This window comes from Zonotrichia albicollis, chromosome 1, assembly GCF_047830755.1.
Source record: "Zonotrichia albicollis isolate bZonAlb1 chromosome 1, bZonAlb1.hap1, whole genome shotgun sequence".
In the NCBI taxonomy this organism is placed as follows: Eukaryota; Metazoa; Chordata; class Aves; order Passeriformes; family Passerellidae; genus Zonotrichia; species Zonotrichia albicollis.
In genome coordinates, this window is record NC_133819.1 from 145,460,632 (window position 1) to 145,481,596 (window position 20,965).

General features: G+C 37.9%; 1 protein-coding gene across 7 annotated transcripts in view; it reads right to left on the reverse strand.

The window, feature by feature from the left end:
* The window catches only part of ASAP1 (ArfGAP with SH3 domain, ankyrin repeat and PH domain 1), a 173,751-nt gene that overhangs the window by 63,728 nt on the left and 89,058 nt on the right, over positions 1 to 20,965 (reverse strand). For all 7 annotated transcript variants that reach the window (XM_074556998.1, XM_026790219.2, XM_026790224.2 and 4 more), the window contains one exon: positions 3,661 to 3,733. In XM_074556998.1, coding sequence (XP_074413099.1) covers positions 3,661 to 3,733 — 73 coding nt within the window. The remainder of the gene's footprint in view (positions 1 to 3,660; positions 3,734 to 20,965) is intronic.

Sequence of the window (20,965 nt, forward strand, 5' to 3'; positions counted from 1 at the left end):
AAAAAAAAAGCACCCCTCATACTCCCTAGAGCTGCTGAGTTTAGAAGAGAGATACTGTGAGTAATAACAGAAACAACTCAAACCTATTTCAAGATACAGAATGGTCCACAGAACAGTTTGGATTAATCCACCAAAAACTCCTCTGGCTCTGCTCTAGCAAGATTTGGCACTTCAAAGCCTCTTACAAACTTTCATGCCCAGAACATTTCATGCCTCAATTTCATATCAGATGAGCTGTTTTGGTGGGTTTGAGGTCAATGCCAATTTGAGACATGGGCAGGGACACTCTCCTCCTCAGGTGACTTAAGATCTGAAGAACATGAGCATGCACTAGGAAACCTTGCTCAGGAGAATTTAACTGGATTGATGCAGGACTGTGGATGATAAAGATTTACATTAATTCAAATTCCTTGGACAAAATAAGTTGCAGAAGTCCATTAAGAAGTATCAAACATCAAATATAATTTCTGACTCAAGGTAATTCCTGGCCTTTATGTCAGTGTGAGCTGAAAAAGTGCTAAACAAAGTGCTTAAAATACACTCCATCTTTGAACCATTTTTCTTCTTCCTCAAGCATCTGTTGTTGAACACTGTGGGAGACCATGAGGACTGCTGATTTATCTCAGTACCTTTGGTCTTGTATGGATTTTATGCTTTTATTTCTCCATTGTGTAAACTCTTTTGATTATATTTGGGAGTTATCCCAGGGAAATAATGAAAAAGACCTATTGAAAAACCTACAGCAAAAATAATTGTGCCATCTACTGCTGTTACAATTCAATCCAAATCTTACAGGAAAGGAAGCCAGAACAGATTCTCCATGAAGTTCAGGACTCCTGCCATAAGAAGGGCTCCTAGTTACAGACCCAATTGATCATGCCAGAAGACAGCAAGCCTGACAGGGAGCAAGGGGTGACAAGGAGGTGTCTGTCTGTCTGTCTGTGTGTCTCACTGGATTCCATGAACAGTCCTTTCCCATATAACCTTTTCAGAAATGAAAATAGGGAAGGGACATTTCTAAGGGTTTTCTATACTCTTGTGTTGGTATATTTTAATTTCCACAACAGTAGCTCTAACAGTAAATATGACAAATGGATGAGGGAAGTACAGGAAGAACAGAAAGTATTTGGGTGATGTTAAAGCTCTTTGTAACAGACCAGAGACCCTTGTGGTTGATAATTCAGCACTGGAGAGGAACAAATCACACCAAAAAGTTCAGCCCTCCTGAAGAATTCCGTATGAGACACTGCACTGTGCCACTGTCACTAGTGAAATGTTACTCAGGAAAAAAAAAAAAAGACAAAGAAAACAAAAAGACTTAAACCAAACCAACCACAAAAAACAACAACAAAAACAAACACCCAAAGAAACCCCTCAACCCAAACAAAACAATCCCCCCCCCAAGGAAACTCCCCACAAAACCAAACCAATAAAAACCCAAAAGAAACAAAAAAACCCCCAAAGAAACAAAAAAAGCCCACAAAAAACAAACAAGCAAAAAAACACCCCCAAAACCAAAGACATAAAAACAACCCAAAGAAACAACAAAAAAACCCCCAAAGAAACAGAAAAAAACCCAGCAACCCAAAACCACTACAACCCAAAAAAACTAGCTATGGCTTTTGGTAGAGTATGAATTGGATTACTGAACTGAAAAAAGAATTTCTATTGTCCCTGAATAACTCTTTCTCACCAGTCCAGCTTGAGTTCTCAAAAGAGGATTTTGAAGCAAAGGAATACTACAAAACCTTCTCCTACTTTAGTAAATTAAATATGGTAGCAAACAAATAAATTTGTAAAACAAAATTCCAATTCTGGGTTCTCAAAATGTAGTCAGAGGCTTTCTTTCGATATATAAAAATAGCCACATAATACTTTCTTGAACTGATAAACCCCAATTCTTTTTTACAGCTGTTTCTAGAATGCTTTACTTAAATATCAACGAAATCCATTTTTATCACTGGAGCACAAGAAAATAGCTGGTTCAGCAATTTTCCTTGTACAAGGAGACAAAATGAGCTTGAGTTTTGATTCACTTCACATTTATTTTTATAATGTTTCACATGTGTAACATGTTTTTGGTCTTGGCTTTACTGATCCCAGTTTATCAGTCACTGCCTGAACTGCCTCCTGCACACAGCTTTTCATTGCAGTGCCTATGACAGCAGCACTCTGAAGAGGGAGCCAGAGGATTGTGTATAAAGCTTTGGCTTTCTTGAGCCAAAAGAATTCTTACTAATTTGTACCTTTGAAACAAAGCTTGATAAAAAACCAATTTAAAATGTAAAAAAAAAAATAAAGAAATTAAAAGCCAGCTACCCATCTCTGCTCCTTTTTAAGTGCAGAGCACCCAATGAAAGCCATTAATCCAGCTTCTATTGCTTTTATTCAATGCAACTAATTCATCACTGAGTACTGCTTTACTTATAGGCCTTAACAACCATATTATTTTTATCCCAAGATTCAAATGATAGCTATTTATATTATTGTTTTAAACCAGGCAGAAACCCCTTGAATGTGTTCATCAGTATTGAAACTCTATTTTCAAAACTCTGTTTAAGTAAGTACTGTCAAATAGAAAAGCTTACTGGAGCATCTGAATACTTCTAAAAGCATTGAACTACACTGGCACCAAAAACTATTCTCACTTTACATCAGGCTTCACAGACTATTGGGAAACATTCATCAACAACTGAAATTACAGCTAATTAAAGCATGGTGCTAGCAAACCAACATCACTGATTGGCAAATGAGAATAGTTAAGAATCTACACGATATTGAAAATCCCAGACACTTCCATAAACTCAGAAACTAAGAGCACTCAAAAGTAGTTCTGTATATGGAAAATATTTGCTAAACTGATCATTATTATTTTTAGGAAATTGGAACTGGGATTTCCTCAAATCATATATTTACAGCCAGAAGATTACTGGCAAGTCCACAGCTCTGTTATCCTATCTGTCTTTGGCACAGTTTTTAGAACTTAAGAGAAGAAGAGGTAGAAGCATTAGAGTTTTAAAACCAAATCTGTATATTGATGTGTTTGATCACCATTTGTTACTGCACTCAAACTGATTATCAATTCATATTCTAACTAAATAAACTCCCACCAAAGTAACTATTATAGTCCCAGTAAAACATCAACAGCGTCTTCAAGCAAGCAAAACAATTATATAACTATACTATTTCAGGTAAGAAGGGAAAATACATAATTTTGATTTTAGGCAAGAAGAGAAACACATCATGAAGGGAGAGTAAATGATGACAAAGCAAGCCCAGAATTTTTTAAATTTACTTTTAAAACTTTTAAACAAGTTCTAAATCTTATTTCACTTCTAAGTGCTTTCTAAAAATTCAGTTGAGAACGCTTTTTTGTCATTGCTCTAGTTAAAGGTAAATGCTTGAAATATTATGACAGCAAAAAAAATTACCTGTGGGATTCTCCCAGAGGCCATTGAGAAGGAATATGAGGGTAAAAGAACTAGAGAGCACATTAATCTGATGTATAAGCAGAAGTAAAGAAAAAAAATTTTGAAGTCCAAACACTCCTAAACAGATAGGCATTTCTTATGCTATGCATGTCAACAGGATGAAGTGCAAGACATCTCAAACTTGAAATTAAATGCTTTGGCTCTTGTAAAATTGAAAACAATGTCTTACCTTGCCCTGAACTATATATTGCTTTCACAGATTTTTTCACCTTCTGTAGTGCAGTTCTGTCTTGATCCAATGCCTACAATAACAAGAAGTAAACAAACTTTAAATATTTACTTCATTGATTGCCAGAATATACTTTAACAACTAAAAAGAAACCAACAAAACAAGTAGTTTCACAGGCTGGAAAAAGCTGCAGGTACAACTGATTCAGCCTGTGGGAAGGTCTGGGGTCATTCAACCCCTTCAGGATGAATTAAAGAATTGAACTGAAAATGCTCTGACAACAGAGCAGAACAGTACTGACAGCACTAGAAGAAAAACGCCATTTTAGTTTTGCAAAGGACAAAGCATTTATTCAATTGCATTTTATTTTGGAAAAAAACCCAAAAAAAGAAATAGCAGATGCTTCTACACTAGCCCTACAGTTTCTACTACAACTAAATTGCTTGATAACATCTGTGGCTCTCCTACAGTAATAGTGTTTGTAGACACAGATCACAACACTATCCCTTGCACCAAATTTCACAACATAACTCTAAAAGTACAGCAGATGAAAAGCAGTAAATCAAAATAAAGGAATAACACTTGATTTTGTGCAACATAATGTGACTGAAGGACTAATAACAATAATAATAATAATAAAATATACATTTTCAGGACTACATCTTTAAGAACTTCAAATTTTCTGCAATAGTTCCAAAATCCAGTATAAAACGTTATTAGGTAATGATGAATTGAGGATTAGATTTCCAATCATACACAGAAATGTTTAAATAGTGTGCTATATTTTTTCCCCATTTAGATCACAGGCAATTTCCCATCACCTAGGTAATGTTAGATTAGTGTTTGCAGTATGGCAGTGTTTGCCATATTAAATTCAGTTTCAAATCACTGGAGATTGGAGAACTTGTACTCAGAACCACTGTCAGGACAGCAGCACAACTGAGCATGGGGCCTGGTAGAGACCACACCATTCACACTGCAGAGACTCTTGCACAGCCCTGTTATCTAAAAGTTCAAACTCTGGAGCTCCTGGGGGTCTGAAGCCTGGCAGAACAAGGCACAATGTCAGCCACTCCTACAGAGGGACATCACCAGCAAGACTGAGTGGAAACACCCCATAAGCAGAGCTTCCACTGCCAAATCTGAGATGGTTTTGACAGTAAAAGCCTTAGAAAACCTCATAGCACCTTCCAATACCTGAAAAACTAGGTCTGCAAAACAGCTGGAGAAAGAGGTTTTTATAAGGGCATAGAGTGATAGGAGAAGGGTGAATGGCTTGAAACTGAGAGTAGGCTGAAATCAGATATTAGGTAGAGATTCTTTTCTGCGAGGGTTGTGAGGGACTGGCACATGTTACCCAGAGAAGTTGTGATTACTCCATCCCTAGAAGTCTTCAAGGCCTGGATGAGGCTCTGAACAACCTGGTCTACTGGAAGGTGCTCTTGCCCATGGCAAGGACATAGGAACTAGATGATATTTAGGTTTTCTTCCAACCCAAGACATTCTATGATTCTATAATTGAAGGATATTCTGCTGGGCATCAAGAAGCTCCAGAAAACCACATCGGGAGCTCCAGGTCAACTACAGCATTAAGCACTGGAGACAGGTAAATGTGAGGGTTCTACTCTTCAGTCAGTTCCAAACACTGAGTGCTCCTCTGTGTGAACACTTCCAGTAGGAATCCATACAGAGAGAAACCAATTAATATATAATGGTTCTGTTTTGAGTAGCCCAATTTTAACCATGCAAAATGTTATAGCTGAACAATACATGATAATCTGTAACAAAAAATAGAATGTTTCTGTTCCTTAACTGGAAACAACCATTTTCTAAGATCATGCAATCACTCCTGTGGCAGCTAAAACTAGAACGTTTGGAACCACAAAAGCTGTAAAAATGCCTTCTGAGGCTATTTATCTCTAGGGTTTTTTTTCCATTTACAGCAGAACAATGGATTAAAACATTAAGAACTGCAAACATCATTACTTCTTTTGCTCCTCACTAAAATAGTGGGTTTGATTTGACTTACATCTTGCCAGGAAAAGTTACCATTTTTAAATGTAATAAAATATTGGGAACTCAGTGTTCCTTTCCAAGACAGTGCACAGCAAGTGCTTCTCTTTGATTCCTTTGCAAATGCTGTCAAAAGCTTTTGCTCCTGCCTGCCTCTACGTCAGGCAGTTGCTATCATACATTTCTACTGAAGTTCTTTCTATCTTCAATGACCAGAAAAAAATAATGACTCATTTGTCTACTGAGAGTTTGAACACAAGATAAGAATTTGAAACCAATATTTTGAAAGAAAGACAATGGTTAACATTGATGAGATTGAGAGATAAAACTTTGCACTAAGGTCTGGTACTGAAGCAAATTGGACACTCAGGAGAAAGAAACAAATACAAAATCCCCAGGAAACTTTCTCCTGAAGTTATTAATCTAAAAGACTATGACAAGCAGACTAGAAAAATTTTCTAAATTGGATTTGGTATTGAATTAGATGCAATCACTAATGTGAGAGCAGGAGGAAAGGGAACATTCATTATTTTAAAAGAGGAATCACTGAGTAAAGCAATATACAAAGATGACATCCACAGCCTGAAGGAGCCAGTGATCTAAGTGAAAATGACATCACAGGCCAATTTTGTATTTTTATACTTGCAAATACAATTTTTACATAAACTACTTCTTCATAGTCCAAAACTATAAATAAAGCACACTTACATACCAAGTACAAAAAACCTGTTATCTAGGGTTGCTTAGGTGCTTTTGGGTGTTGAGGTTTTTTGGTTGTTTGATTTTGTTTTGTTTATTTTATATAACTGGAGACAGATTGTTTCCAAATATATTACATTCCTCTTAGATGTCTTTTCCTTGTAATTTTTAGGTGCACTCTGCTGCAAACTAATTAAGTTGCACTCAATGCTCAATTCAATTATTATTCCAGAGTAATATTACCTTCTCAGCATCTTAGACAGGAACACCCTTGCTTTCCCTTGTTAGGTGAAAACGAGCTTTTGCAGTATCCATTAATTTTCATTTTGAGTATTTAGAATACTAAACACTTTAACTGCTTATCACTGAAGACACAAAATGTGATCTTCCATTAAAAGTGGCATACATTTATGTAAGTGGAAATTTCAGTGTCTTAGGGAGCCAAGGAGTTTCTGTGACAATCCCTGGGTATTCAGTGGCACTCCTTCCTACCTACTGAACTCTTCCTTACCACCACCCACTCCTGACAAATGCTTCTTTCTTCATTTCCATAAAACCATCTTGCAGGAGGCCTTTTTAAATTCAACAGAAGAACATTTTCTTACCCTCTTATGCATTTTGGAAAGATGAATCATTTAAAGGTACCCATACCACAGATTTACTACCTTATTAGCTAAACAAAGCTTTATTCTTGAAAATGCCCATTTTGGAGACAAGATCAAAATAATGCAAAATCAGTTTCAAAAAAAAAGGGGGAGAAAAATTTGAGAAAGAACACAAAACCACCATATTTAATCTGCTTAAATAAAATGAAGCACGGAAAGCTCCCTGCTCCTCATTCTCAGCGGATTCTCTGGCTTTGTTGAGGTTTCAGGTTGCTGCATTCACTTATATTGAAGCTTATGCTGAAGAAGAAAATCTCCTGATCATTCAACATCATCTCTTCTAACTAATCAGTGCAGAATTCCCCACATAGTTACTCCAGATATAATTTCTCCTTTCTGGTATAATATGGGTGCTTTGAACCCAGCCTGCCATTTCAAGCCACCAACTTGGTTCCAATCTGCCCTGCTGAAGAAAGTATTGTCTCTGCTCCCTGACCCCAGGGCACTCCTGCTGGCCACACCAGACCCAGCTCAGGAGCTGCTGTGCTGCCAACAGCCCTGTGAAAGCTCCTTTTTAGCCCACCTTCCATCAGTGCAGCACACACTGACAGACATCTGTACTTAGCTACCATTGCACATTCAGAGAAGGCACTTCCTCCCTCCTAAGAGCTACAGTCACAGGTAGCTGTTCATACCAGGGAGTGGAAAACTTGTCCACTTGAGCATATACAACCAAGTTAACTTTGGGCTGGAGAAAAGGTGAGCTCTCCCAATGGATCATTCATTGATGGAGATCACTGGGAAGCAGCATGGGCACTTCTACCAGCCTGCCACAGCACACAGAACAGGGCCAGGTCAGGAGAGGTATATGCTGACATTCCCTAACCCACACCAATCCTTTCTGCTACACATTTTCCACTGCTGTTCACATTGACAGACACTGCCTTGTCTCTCCTCAACCCTCAAGAGCCTGATCTCTTCTCACTGAGAGGTATTTCTATTTTGGGACCATGCTCTGATTTAATAGTCTCTAAATTTTAAACCAGAAATTATACTACAGTACAGCACGGAAAGTGGTAAATTCTGGTTTGCCATCTGTCTCTGAGATAGTAAAAACTGTCAGGTTCACATTTAGATAAACCACTAATTGTTTCTTTAAAACCTTGTGTCTTTTTATTCTGTACAGATATGTATATATTTATGGGCATGTGTGGGATCTCAGCACCTCAGGACTGAGGTGCTGAGTCACCGAGACCACCCTTGGGGGGCTCGGGAGTCCTGGAATGTTGCCAGAAGTTTCTGGTGGCTGGACTTTGATCCTACACAGGAGACGACACCTGTATGAGGATAGGAAGATTTCACCGGAGTGAATGGTGAAGGGATTAGTTAGTTAGAGAGTGAAACACAGGGTTTAGGATTTCTGTACAGGGGGGTTAAGAGAAGTAAGATGGAGGAATTGGGGCATGTCCTGTCCTTCTTCTTCTTCTTCTTCTCCTCCATCTTCTATGGTGATGGTGGCACTTTAGGATTGGTTATTACTAAAAGTGCACTGGTTAATAAGGGTAAAAGGTATTGGGGAAAAATGATAAATACTGTATACATAACTTTGGGTATAAAGATAGGTGACCGCCCCGGAGGGCAGGGAGTGTGCTCATGGCTGGCTGCTGAGCAGACCTCTGTCGGGCCGAGAGAAAATCTTTTAGATAAGCAATTAATAAACACAGAGACCGAGAAAAGATTTGAAGCCTCTTCTTATCCCTTGAAGCGCGGGCTGCCCCAAGGTCACCCCGGGCCTTTCCAGGCCATCCAAACAGCCGAGAATCAGACAGGCATATGTGTGCATAAATACATATTAGAGTGTATTAGTGAATGTCCCTGCTCATGGCAGGGAGGTTGGAACTCGATGAACTTTAAAGGTCCCTTGCAACCCAAACCATTCTGTGATTCTATATTTGCCCTGATGTATTTGTACACAAACGTCTACATGCTATAAACCATACTTATGAATATTTGAAGAGCTTATTGCTAATACACATGAAAATCATGGTTTAAAAAACACATAAACCTTTATTTCTATATTAACACAAAACTATTGTCCAGAAGCCAATCACAAAAGTGCTTTGCACACATATTAAATTCAGCTTTTCTAGAAATCAACACCAACCCAGAGGCACACATTTGCACAAAGGATACTACTGCCCATTGAGACCATTAGAGTACTAAAACATCAAATACATTTTGTGTACCTTGCAAACCTTTGCAATTTGTAGAGGGGTAAAAAATCCACTAATTTCTGTGTCAGCCTAACAACAACAAAAGAAAAAAGTGGCTTAAGACAGCGACTATCACATTAATATGTCAGTATATTATCTGAAGGAGATGCATGTTCCAACTGGAACAAACAACTCATGCTTATGTTAGAGGAAATTTAGAAATTCACAGCATTTTTAAGAGATTTGCCTTAAAAGATCCAATATCCTACCAGTACCAGAACCCATCCACAAAAATAACATACCAGAGAAGAAATATTTTAAACCATTCCAATATTTCGCACAAGACAAATCCATGACAAAACCTTGAAGGCAATCAGAGCATGCACAACCTATCACAAAAAACTTCTCTCTCCATGTATTTTAAGAAATTATTTTCTTATATTGAAAAAGTAATCCATGTGAAATATAAAAATATTTGAGGTTACACACACAAATGGGTGTAATGAATGCTTGGTAGTCATGTGCCTGTATTGTCAGACACAAGAATAATTATTTCATGAAACACACACAGATGATTTATCAGCTTCAAGGGACTAAAAGTAGTAAACCTTTCACTTACCAATTTACACACTTCTCTAACCCTGGCACAGAAGTTACTGCTGGCTATCCTATAAAACATGCCTGCCCTCTGCTCCAGTCCCAGTTACAGGACCCACGGAATGAAGTAGAGAAATAGCACCTTACAAAGTCATGGCTGTGCAGCAGCAGTATCAGCTTTCCTCACAAAAAAGTCCAGACTTTATTGGAAATACAATAAACACAGACTAGACAGCTACTAAGTTATTGCATGCCACTGAAATTGCAACACAAACCCCTATAATTGCCACAGTGAAACAGAACCAAAAGAGAAGATTAGCATCAAGTGTTGGTCTCCTGTAGCTCACTCACTCAGAAATGAGCAGAATTCCAAACCCACTTAATTCTGAACACAGAGAAGTGATTCAAACCACCCTTCCCATCCTTCCCTCTCCACTCAATTTATACTGTTCCTGCCAGTCACCAAAATGAAAATTGTTTCCAATTGTTGGTCTCAGCACATGGCTACATGACAAAAGTGTTATGTAGCAAATGAAAGGGTGTTCAAGTGTTAAGAATTTTCTAGAGACAACCTCTTTGTGTAAAAGGTAGATATACAAAGGTCCAGCTTGAACTTGTCCTGAACTACTTAAGAAAACCCCAAAGGGTGCCAGTGAGAAGAAGCAAACCAAAATAACACATCAACAAGCACTTATCACTGTGGTAACTGATGCCAGCATCATTTCATACACCACCATTTCCCAACTGCTTCGAATAGAACACCAATTAAAATAACATCATTTTTAAAACCTTGTCTTTTCTCTGAAAATTTTAAGCTTCAACTGTTTTAAGCATAACCTAATGAAAAAAGCATTCAGTGATCAAACTGAGTAAATACATTTTCCCAAAAGTATTTTTTCAGGTAATGTCAAAATTTAACATAGATCCCATCAGCTGAACTTTCCTCACATCTGCTCTTAGCTACACGGTCTGATGTAATGCAACAGCCTCTCCAAACTCCACATATGTGACAAAAATCACCAACCTCCAGAGCTGTGAAGGTCACAACAGATGAGCCAGCTCATTTGTGTGGGCTCTTAGAAGAGCTGCAGAACTGTTAGCCACTTAATTATTCTCCAAGTATTACTCAAATGGAAGCACAGTCGATATTGCTTAGAAAAGCACAGTATTGCTAATTGTAATTTGTTTAACAACTGGATCCTTCTTTGCAACCAGACTTCTACCCAGCAGCCTTTGCTGCAAGAGCAAGACACTAGTCAATATCTATGTATGATCACTTCTGCATTAAATGAAGTTAGCAGCACATTTTTTCTAATGACCACGGTGTAGATGTTGGATTTTGTGCATACTCTGACACACCTGGGAAAGCTTAACAATATTTTGTGCAATTTCTTCCTTCTAGCTCTCAGTTGAGTTACATCAATACTTTGGGGTCTAACTTATTTTGTGCACAAGGTACCTTTAGAGATATCTGAAAAATAAGCTGAGAGTTTTGTTTCCAGGAATGTTGAGTACACTGATCAGATTTATTCTTTAATTTTTGTCATGTAGGAGATGCTGAAAATTAGTGACAACACTTGAAAGCATCCAGTGACAGCTTCTCCCACAGGCTCTAAACCAGCTTCACTGGGTAGAAACTAATCTTGGTGATAAACATCAGAGAATGGTTTGGGCTGGAAAACGTCATCTAGTTCCAATGCTCCTGACATGGAAGGGACACCTTTCACTAGAACAAGTTGCTCAAAGCCCCATCCAACCTTGCATTGAAACCTTCCAAGGATAGGGCATCCACAGCTTCTCTGGACACAGAGGGGCATTGACAACTACTTAGTGACAATATTCTTATCTTTATACTGGCAACAACACACCTTGAGCCAGCTACAGCTGCTGGAACAGCTAACATTGACTGCATACAAACCCACTTCAATCAGCAGCAGTGAAGCTGAATAGTACAGAAACCTAAAATGGCAAAACCAGTGAAAAAAACCTTCCCAGTTTAAATGTCACTACAGCACAACTTTACCTATTTCACACCCCAGCTGCTGGATAAACACATTGGCATGACTGCTGGGATAAAATATGGCTACAGCTCAGAAACTAGCACACCCACAGCCAGGCTCCCAGCTCCTGAAGATGCCACTGTCCCCAATTCCAGGCTGCAAACAGGGCTTTGCCAGCACTAAGGCTGCACAGGACATCACCCAAGAACCTTCCTACATTACAAATGCTCCTGTGTTTAAAATAGCGAGCACTGCTGCACTCTGCTTTTTAGTGAGCCATGGCATATTGTCAGTCTTTTTTTCCTGTGACTTGATAGTTCTTGCCCACATCAGCAATCTATTAAGTACTGTTTTAAAAGCACGAAGGGAATGATCCTAAACTAATAGAAGTCTATTCTCTCCCTGAATTCTTGCAAATCTCTCTTTATGCTTTTTTACAAAAGTTAGGGGAAATATATTGATTTGGGTGTGAGTATTGGCTACCAAATACTACCCCACAAAATTACTTCTTTTTTTTCCAGCATAATTCATCAAAGTTTCTTGTAATTTACCCGAGACATTATAAAGTGACATTTTCATTTAACAAAAATCTAACCTGAAAAGCTTATATGGAAGAGACATATCTATACGCTAGCACACCCAAAAAAGATAGAACAAGATTATGTATTTTTGAGAACAATCAAACAGTAAACTCATCAGAAGATAGTGAACATTTGAGGCAAGGTCTTTCAAAAGGAAACAAAATGAGGAGAAGATGACATATAAACAGCAGAAACACAACCACATTCAACAGATGTGCTAACATAGGGTTATTAAAAATGTGATTCTTAGCAACTTGAACTGAAAAAAAGTACAGAAGTCTCTAGAAAATTGCTCCCCCCACTATACCAGAATGTAAATTTCACTAACAGGATAGCTCTTTGGTTGCAGCATCGGAATTAAATACTACAAAATATTTTTGTCCCCATTTAACTATTTTCCTTCTTTTTTCTGAAACCACAAAATATTTTGCAGCAGGCTCTGCATTTAAGCTGTTATCCCAGTAACTCACAGGCACTTTCTACTCAGGGACTACTTGATCAGGACTAGTTATTCTTCCTGGCAGAAAAACTCTACAAACATTGTCCACAGTTTCTCTGAATGCTACAAAAGTCAAAAGTGACACTGAGGAATAAATGCAGCCTCTCCATGGTGCTGCAGGCACTCAGCACACTCACATCTCATGGCCCCATAAACGCCAACCCTGAGTGGCATTGTTGGGACCTTCTACCACCATTCCACCATTACTACTACCATCAGAAATGCTTTTAAGAAAACAAAATTGCCCTGGCTAAGGTGAGGGAACAGATATGATCTCTTACTTGAGAAGAGGAACAACTCATGCTCCTTCTCCTCCTAACTCCTGAACAAATATTTAAATGCATACATTGATGGATGACTGCAATATTCCATTTCAGAATGACTCCATTCAGAGAAAAAAAAAGTGAGTATATTAACATAATAATACTGTTTCTTGAAAAAAAAAAAAAAAATTGTATCTGTTTTTTCCAGGCTGCAGTTTCAAGGGTTTCATTAGGTTAATTAAAAAAAAAAAAAAAAATAGGATTTCCAGTATAACACAGACCTTGAAGACAACTACAACATGATGGGACACTGTTATGGTCCAGTTTTGTTCTGCTTATGGAGACTGCAATGATGGCAGACTCGGTGAGATTTCACCTTTCATCATGTTAAACCTTCAACCAGCACCACTTATGAAATTCAGAGCTACATTCATGTCACCAGCTAACAGAGCATCATCTTACAAGCAGACTTCATTACAGGGTATAACAAAGAATGACACTATTGGATAATAACAGAAAGAGGAATAAAAACACATCTAGAACCAATCTATAAAATAAGCATACATTCAATTTTTGCTGTTTTTAAGGTAAATTTAAAAATGGAAATTAGAAGTCTTATTATATACAGTAGGAGTTATATTTCTAATCTAATTCTAATTCTGCTTAGCCTGTGACTAGAACTTTACAAAATGCATAAATGAGGGGATTGGAGGTACTCTCTTAAAAAAGAAAAATAAAATCACAAGAGTATAATTTAGATTTGAAGCATTAATTTTTTAATTTCCATGTTATGTTCTTTAATATAATTATTTTCTCTGGACATATATAATTTAGTGGGAAAATTATAGAAAAGAAAACACAATAATCAGGACAGCCAAGTCCAGTATTTTAATAAAAGACTCATCTCAAAGCTTCTATTTTCTTCTACATTGCCTTTCAATCAACATGCAAAAATAGCATAAATGCACAGTAGTAAATGAAGATGTATACCTCATCCTCATTGTGGTACAGAAAACCTACAGACTTCTAAAAGCTATAAAGGCTGAAGAAAACCAAGCCATAGACATGTGTGTAATACATATGATTTAATTATATATGTGTTTAATTACCAGAATAATTCTATATACAACTTAAGACCAGAGTAAAATCTGCTTTCTCAATATACAAGTAAAAAAGTGAAATGAGAAGGGATATCAAAACTAAAGCAAAGAGCTGTGTTTGATTATACTCTGTAGGTTTATTTTGGGAATGCTGGCACACATTATGACCAGTTGCAAACTGGTTATGCATAGAAAAGAATTTCTGACTCATATACAAGTGTATAAGTGACAGCAACCAACCAAGGGTGCAAGAAGAGAATATTTTAATTCCTCTGAAAGCCTACAATGTAAAGGTAACCTTAAATTCCCCAAATTGACCTAACAAAGTCATTGGGACAGCACAGAATCTACAACTTTCCCTTCCATACCAAAGATACTTTAAATACAGGGCTGATTTAAAAGGTATTGTTTTAAAACCACAGTGAAACTTAGAAGAATTTGGCAGCAATTTTCAGCATTTTATGAAACATTATGAGCACTTTGCAAGCAAACTGCTTCTTTCTTCACAGCATTTTTTAACCTAGTATGGTGTTTTGCAAAAAGAGCCCCATGCTATTTCTCTTTTATTACTGTATTAGAGAACAGATGCCCTTGGAGAATATTCTATAATTTTCTTTTAATAATATCACACTTCAGATAATAATTCATAGCCAAGATTCTAAACATAGCTAAATTACACTAGCAACAATTTTCTTTAAAATACTCAGGCAAAAAGCATTCACATTCCACAGATTCAAACACAGAAGTTAGTCAAAGAACACAACTTCCTATATATGCAGGACTTGAAGGAGAAGGTTCACATTCAATGAAGGTAGAGAAGACCACACACAATCATCCCTCTCTTCCTCAAGCTCAAAACACTTTTGCTAACACTTGTACTAGACACCCACAATGAATATAAAATAATTGTACAACAAACTCTGCTGTGTTTATTTTGGTTTGTTTTATCTAACCAGCAGTCTAAGTAACGCAGGCTGAGAGAGGTGGGGCTGCTCAGCCTGGAGAAGAGAAAGCTCTGTGGTGACCTTACAGCACCTTCAGCACCTTAAAGAGCTACAAGAGACCAGGAGTGGGACTTTTTATAAGGGTATGGAGTGATAAGGACAAGGGGGAATGGCTTTAAACTGAAGGAGGGTAGATTTAGCTTGGATGTAAGGAAGAAATTCTTTGCTGTGTGGTGAGGCCCTGGATCAGGCTGCCCAGAGAGGTTATGGGTGCTCCACCTGTGGGAGTCCTCAAGGCCAGGCTGGATGGGGCCTTGAGCAAACTGGTTCAGTGGAAGGTGTCCTGGCCAGGGCAGGGAGCTGGAACTGGATGATCTTTAAGGTCTCTTCCAACCTAAATCATTCTATGATTCTATGATGAGGATGTATGTCACTTCAAAAGAACACAGGTTGGCAATATCCTTCTTTAAAATAAGGAATATAATTTATGTTTCAGAATGGAGAAAGGAATGTGGGGAAGCAAATGAAAGCCAGGATTGCTACCACAGGGTAACAAGAATGCGTGGACAAAGTTGATTCTTACCATGTAGTTTTTCATGCTTGTATAATATGCAACTAGAACATATAGGCTACCTTTAAACATAGGACAAAATTCCATAATCTGAAATCCATCCAAAAGAACAATAATTACATAATGAAGTATATTTAATCAGAAACCAAATTATTAATATTTTAAATCTAATGCTTTTTTTCTTTTAACTATACATTCCCCCCCCCAAGCACAAAATTAAGACTAATACTAAGCCCTATTAAATGATAGCATTTATCTTGTAGTTACCTTGTTTTGCAAAAACAATTTATTCATTTCAGTCCACTCCAAATATTGTATTAACTAAATCTAATGGATGCAGCTAGTGCTTGAATAAAATTAACCTCAGTCAACATCAACCAACATCAGTCTTAAAGACAATCAAGGTTGCCACAATCAAGGAATAATTTTATATAAAAACAAGACAGACCCAGATACTAGAAAAATAATAGATTAACAGGCTGCAATATTTTAAAATTAAGTAACAGCACAGTAGCTCTCACAAAGTTGCAAAGAAGAAGCTGTGAACACAACAGAAACTTCTGAATTTATGCTACAGTATCTTCACTTGACAAACACCTTCCAATTTTGATGTTATGCAACATGATACAATGTTATCACCAATAAATATAGTACCATTTCACGATCAGTTTTAGTGAGACTGACATTTTCTTCATTTTTACATTTCTGCAGCTTCCTTATAGTATTTTTGATGAAAATTTAATACCTCCAAATGCAATTTAATTCAGTGGAAGCATATGAATGAAAATGGATTGTTCTCCTTTTCCTCAGGAAGTAACAATGGTTTCAGGTATCAAAAAATGCAATAGATGTCCTACAATATACACCAAATATATGTGTATGGTTAAAAGATTCACTTTGGAACATAAAATGAATGTATAGAAAAAATGGTGAGTAATATAATAAAAACTTGGATAGGAAAGATGAAATTGTTAAGCAAATGAAGGTTGTAATCAATAGCATTCCACATTTCAGCTGGTATTTCATGACTGAAAGCAACAGGACAACAGGAATGCCTGCAGGTTTTAGTGGAAAGCTAGAGTGGTCAGAGTTCCTGAAAAATATTATTTTCCTGTTTCTCCTCTTCCAACCACTCATTCCCATTGCCTTCTTTGTACCAGCACACTGGTGATCACAAAGTCAAGGAATTAGATCAGGTTGAAGTTGCCCTTTTTGGTGGGTTGTGCCCATTGTAAATGAGGATGCACAACTGCACACACGGTAGCTCCAACCCCTTCAAAGGATGCACAAAGTACAAACCTGCACACACAGATCAGTGTGTTTTGGGGCCAAGTAGGCCAAAGAGGTGCATCAGGAGAGCATTGCCAGCAGGCCAGAGAGGGGATCCTGCCCCTCTGCTCAGCCCTGGCACGGCCTCACCTGGAGTGATCTGTGCAGTTCTGGGCTCCTCAGTACAAGGCAGACACTCCTGAACTGAGACCAGTGAAGGAAATAAGATGGTTAAGGGACTGGAGAATCTCTCTTATGAGGAAAGGCTGGGGGAGCTGGGCCTGCTCAGCCTCAGAAAGAGGTGACAGAGAAGGGACCTCATCAATGTCTGTCAGTATCCAAGGGGAGGTGTCAAAAGATGGACCAGGCTCTGCTCAGTGGTGTCCAGTAAAGGACAAGAGGCAATGGGCAGAAACTGATGCCCAGGAAGTTCTACCTGAAAATGAGGAAGAACTTCTTTACTGCAGTGACCAAGCATTGGCACAGATTGCCCAGAGAGGGTGTGGAGTCTCCCTCAATGGAGATTTTCCAGAAACTTCTGGATCAATCCTGTGTCATGTGTTCTGGGATGATGCTGCCTGAGGAGGGACATTGGATCAGATGACCCACTGTGGTCCCTTCCAGCCTTACCCACACTGGGACTCAATGAAAATTGCCATGTGACCTGAGAAGGCAGATTATATTGTATATTTCAACTACATTAGGATCCATTCTATCTGAGCTGCATTCCTTGCAACCCACCTACTTTTGATCTGTGAAGATACACTTTGAGACTGTAAAACTAGAATGCTTACAAAACAACTCTGTCAGAAGGCAGAAATATCCATGTACAGAACTAAATTCCATCTTCTCCTTCACCAAGCAGGGGTAACTCCATCTACAGATTTCCTGTTTAAATCTCACATTCTTTCTCTTGATTTTTTAAATGGTTCTATCCTTCAGAAACTCAGTCAACTATTTAAACTACAGCAACTCACTGCTGCTCCTTACACCTTTTCTCATGATCTTCACAAGTGCATAAACCATGGCTGAAGAAGGGTCTGAAGTTTTACATTTGCAGCTACAGAGTTACTGCACTTGACAATATCAATGGAGCAAAATCTGAAAAGCACTTTATGTAACTTGCAGTGTTCTGCATTATTAACTGTCAGATAACCTGGTTTAAATACCTCCTGCTGCTTTTACAAGACCATTTATCCACCACAGCAGACATCACTCCATGCACACAGCACTTCCTCTCAGCACTTCTTGCTCAGAGAAGGGTGGTATTTAATAAGGGGGAATTTAGTTCTGCAGGCCAGATGCTGGCCTTAACAGAACACAAAACAGAAAGAAAACACTAAGAAATGCAACAGAAGCTGTGGGAAATTGACAGTAGCTTTTCTAGAAATACTTCACCTTGAATTTTCTTTCACAGAGCAGCTCCTTCAAAAGTCTCACCTATTCCTCCTTCTTACCCAAGACAGTAAGTACAACCCTTCAGATCTCTGCAGAGCAGTCACAGCAGGCACAAGGTCCAGCTTTGGAGAGGAGCACATGGCATCACAGAGGGCCAAGCCCCCTGCCTGGCCTCACAGGCCTATAAAGATCCCAAATGGCAAATTGGGGTCAGTATTCAATGGCTGAACACAGTCTGTTCCAACATAAAGGGCAGAGGACTTTAAACAAATCAGCAGGTAGCAAATTCAAAAAAAAAACAGAAAGAAGGAAAAGTATAGTGCTTTGCACCACAAAGGGTAAGCTGTGGAACTCCCTGTGAATTTGAAAATTATACAAATTTCAAAAAATTGAAGACAAAACAGGTAAAGTCATGAAAGAAAAATTCAGTACAGCCTTTAAATATAAATTTAATGCCGTTGTTCTGCCATACCCTGAGCTGCATGCTACTGGAGACAGGGAGGTCATACTGGAGAAAGTATCTCTACAACTCTGCCTTTTTCCTCTACTGCCCTTATCCTCTACTGCTGGCAATGTCAGAAAAGCTCCTAGGATCTTATCAACTTCTGGACTACCCCATCACAGCTGTTCTTCCCCTCACTGATGGCATTTCTGTTATGTAATCTGTAACAAGAAGGAATTCACCAGTACATAACCATATATGCACAATACCAAGCACAGTCAAACCTCAGTAAAAAGATGAGGAAAAAAGCCCACAAAAGTCTTGCAGAAAATTAGGACAATTTTTCCTCTTCAGATCTGAGAATCAGATATCATTGCAAATGCTCCAAAAGCTATTTACACATAGAAGGGGGAAGATTTTCTAAAAGGTGTAACACAAACTAAGTAGGAAGGAATTAACTGAACAAGTATGATCACCACACCAATGAAACATTTCATACATTTTGGTTTTTAAATGCACATACCCTTTAGACATTACTCTCATTCTACAAATCAAATTGATGTGCTGCATTCAAAATCAAATGAATAAACTCAAAGCAAAATATATAATTTGCTCAAATTTCCATTGTACATTTTACAGTATGTTTTAAACTAAAAAGAGAACAGAACCTGATTGTTTAATGTATAGACTGGAGAATGCTTTATAGTCACAGGAAAAGAAGAACACTATTTATTGCCTGTCTTTACAAGGACAGCTGTCTGATACTGTAACTTTTGCCCTACACACACCAAGAGTGAAAGTTAATTAAGTTTTTTATATGACTCAAGGACATCCAGTCTTTATGCAGTGAATGGAAAGTTACTAAACTAATGCATTAAATTGAAAGAGTAAGAGTAGAAATTTTCCCAGAAAGCCATTTTGTTTTAATAAAATCCATAATCCTTTACAGAAAAATGAACTGACTGTATTAAGTCAGCTCCTAGCCTTTAAAGATTAACATTTTTAATATAGACTTTTTTTTTTATATATATACTTTTTTGGAAAGAATTTTGGTGCACCAGACACTGGAGAAACCTGCCATGGTAAATTCAGCCCTCTCCTGCAATGAGAATGAGTAAATGCTGCATTTGAGAACTATCTACCATGACCCAGAATGTTTTGACAAACAAATAAACAAAAAATTTTTGGTGAACATCTACCAGGCAACACACAATAAAATTCCAGTTTGTATCACAGGTTTGGATTAAATTGAGGGTAGAGAAAACAGAAACAGTAAAAGACATGGTCATGATGCTGCCTCTAAATCAGAAGGTCTTGGTTTAATCACAACAGCTTTTATGCAACTCCAGCTGAAAATATCCCTGCTCAAAAACCAGTGGAACTTCATACCAAGAGAAATATCACTGCAAACTGCTTCTACACCCTTTTTATAAGCATCCATTTCTCACCTTGGTTAGGGACAGCTATGGGCTGAGCAAGCAAAGGTACTTCCATCCCCGTGACCATAAATCTTTCCTTGTGAATTCACAAGAGAATATTGTAGGGTTCTATTTTTGTCTTGGCTTATTACAAGTTGCCAGCACGCAGCTAGAACAGAGTAAACCCTACACCTGGCAACTACAGGCTTTCAAAGCTTCCATGAACGTGGCATTGTTTGCCTGCCTGCAAGCCAGCAGTGCACAGAATGCTAAGGGCTGCAGCAGGGCTGAAGGCAGGACATAAATAAAACTGAGCAGTAGAAAAGGAAGCTGTGTGCAATGATGCAAAAAAATCCTATTGCTGATTTGTATTCTGCCTGAATCTGAAAGAAAGTAAGAAAACCTTCAGCTCTTTCACATGAGGAGTATAAATAGAAGATTCAGTAAAGAACTATTTTTCTAAGCACTTGCATTTGGAACATGTTCAAATTCTAGTTATATACTGAATAATCCTAAAGGCAACACTTGTTAATTACAAAATTGGAGAGTTCCAGAATTTAGAAATAGACTGATTTAATGCCAATGTTACATTCAGTTTGTATAATATACAAAATAGAAATCATAGTTAAAGTCACATAATACAGAAGGTGATGGCAACTGCAGCTAACCAGCTCACATGGTGGATGTGATTGT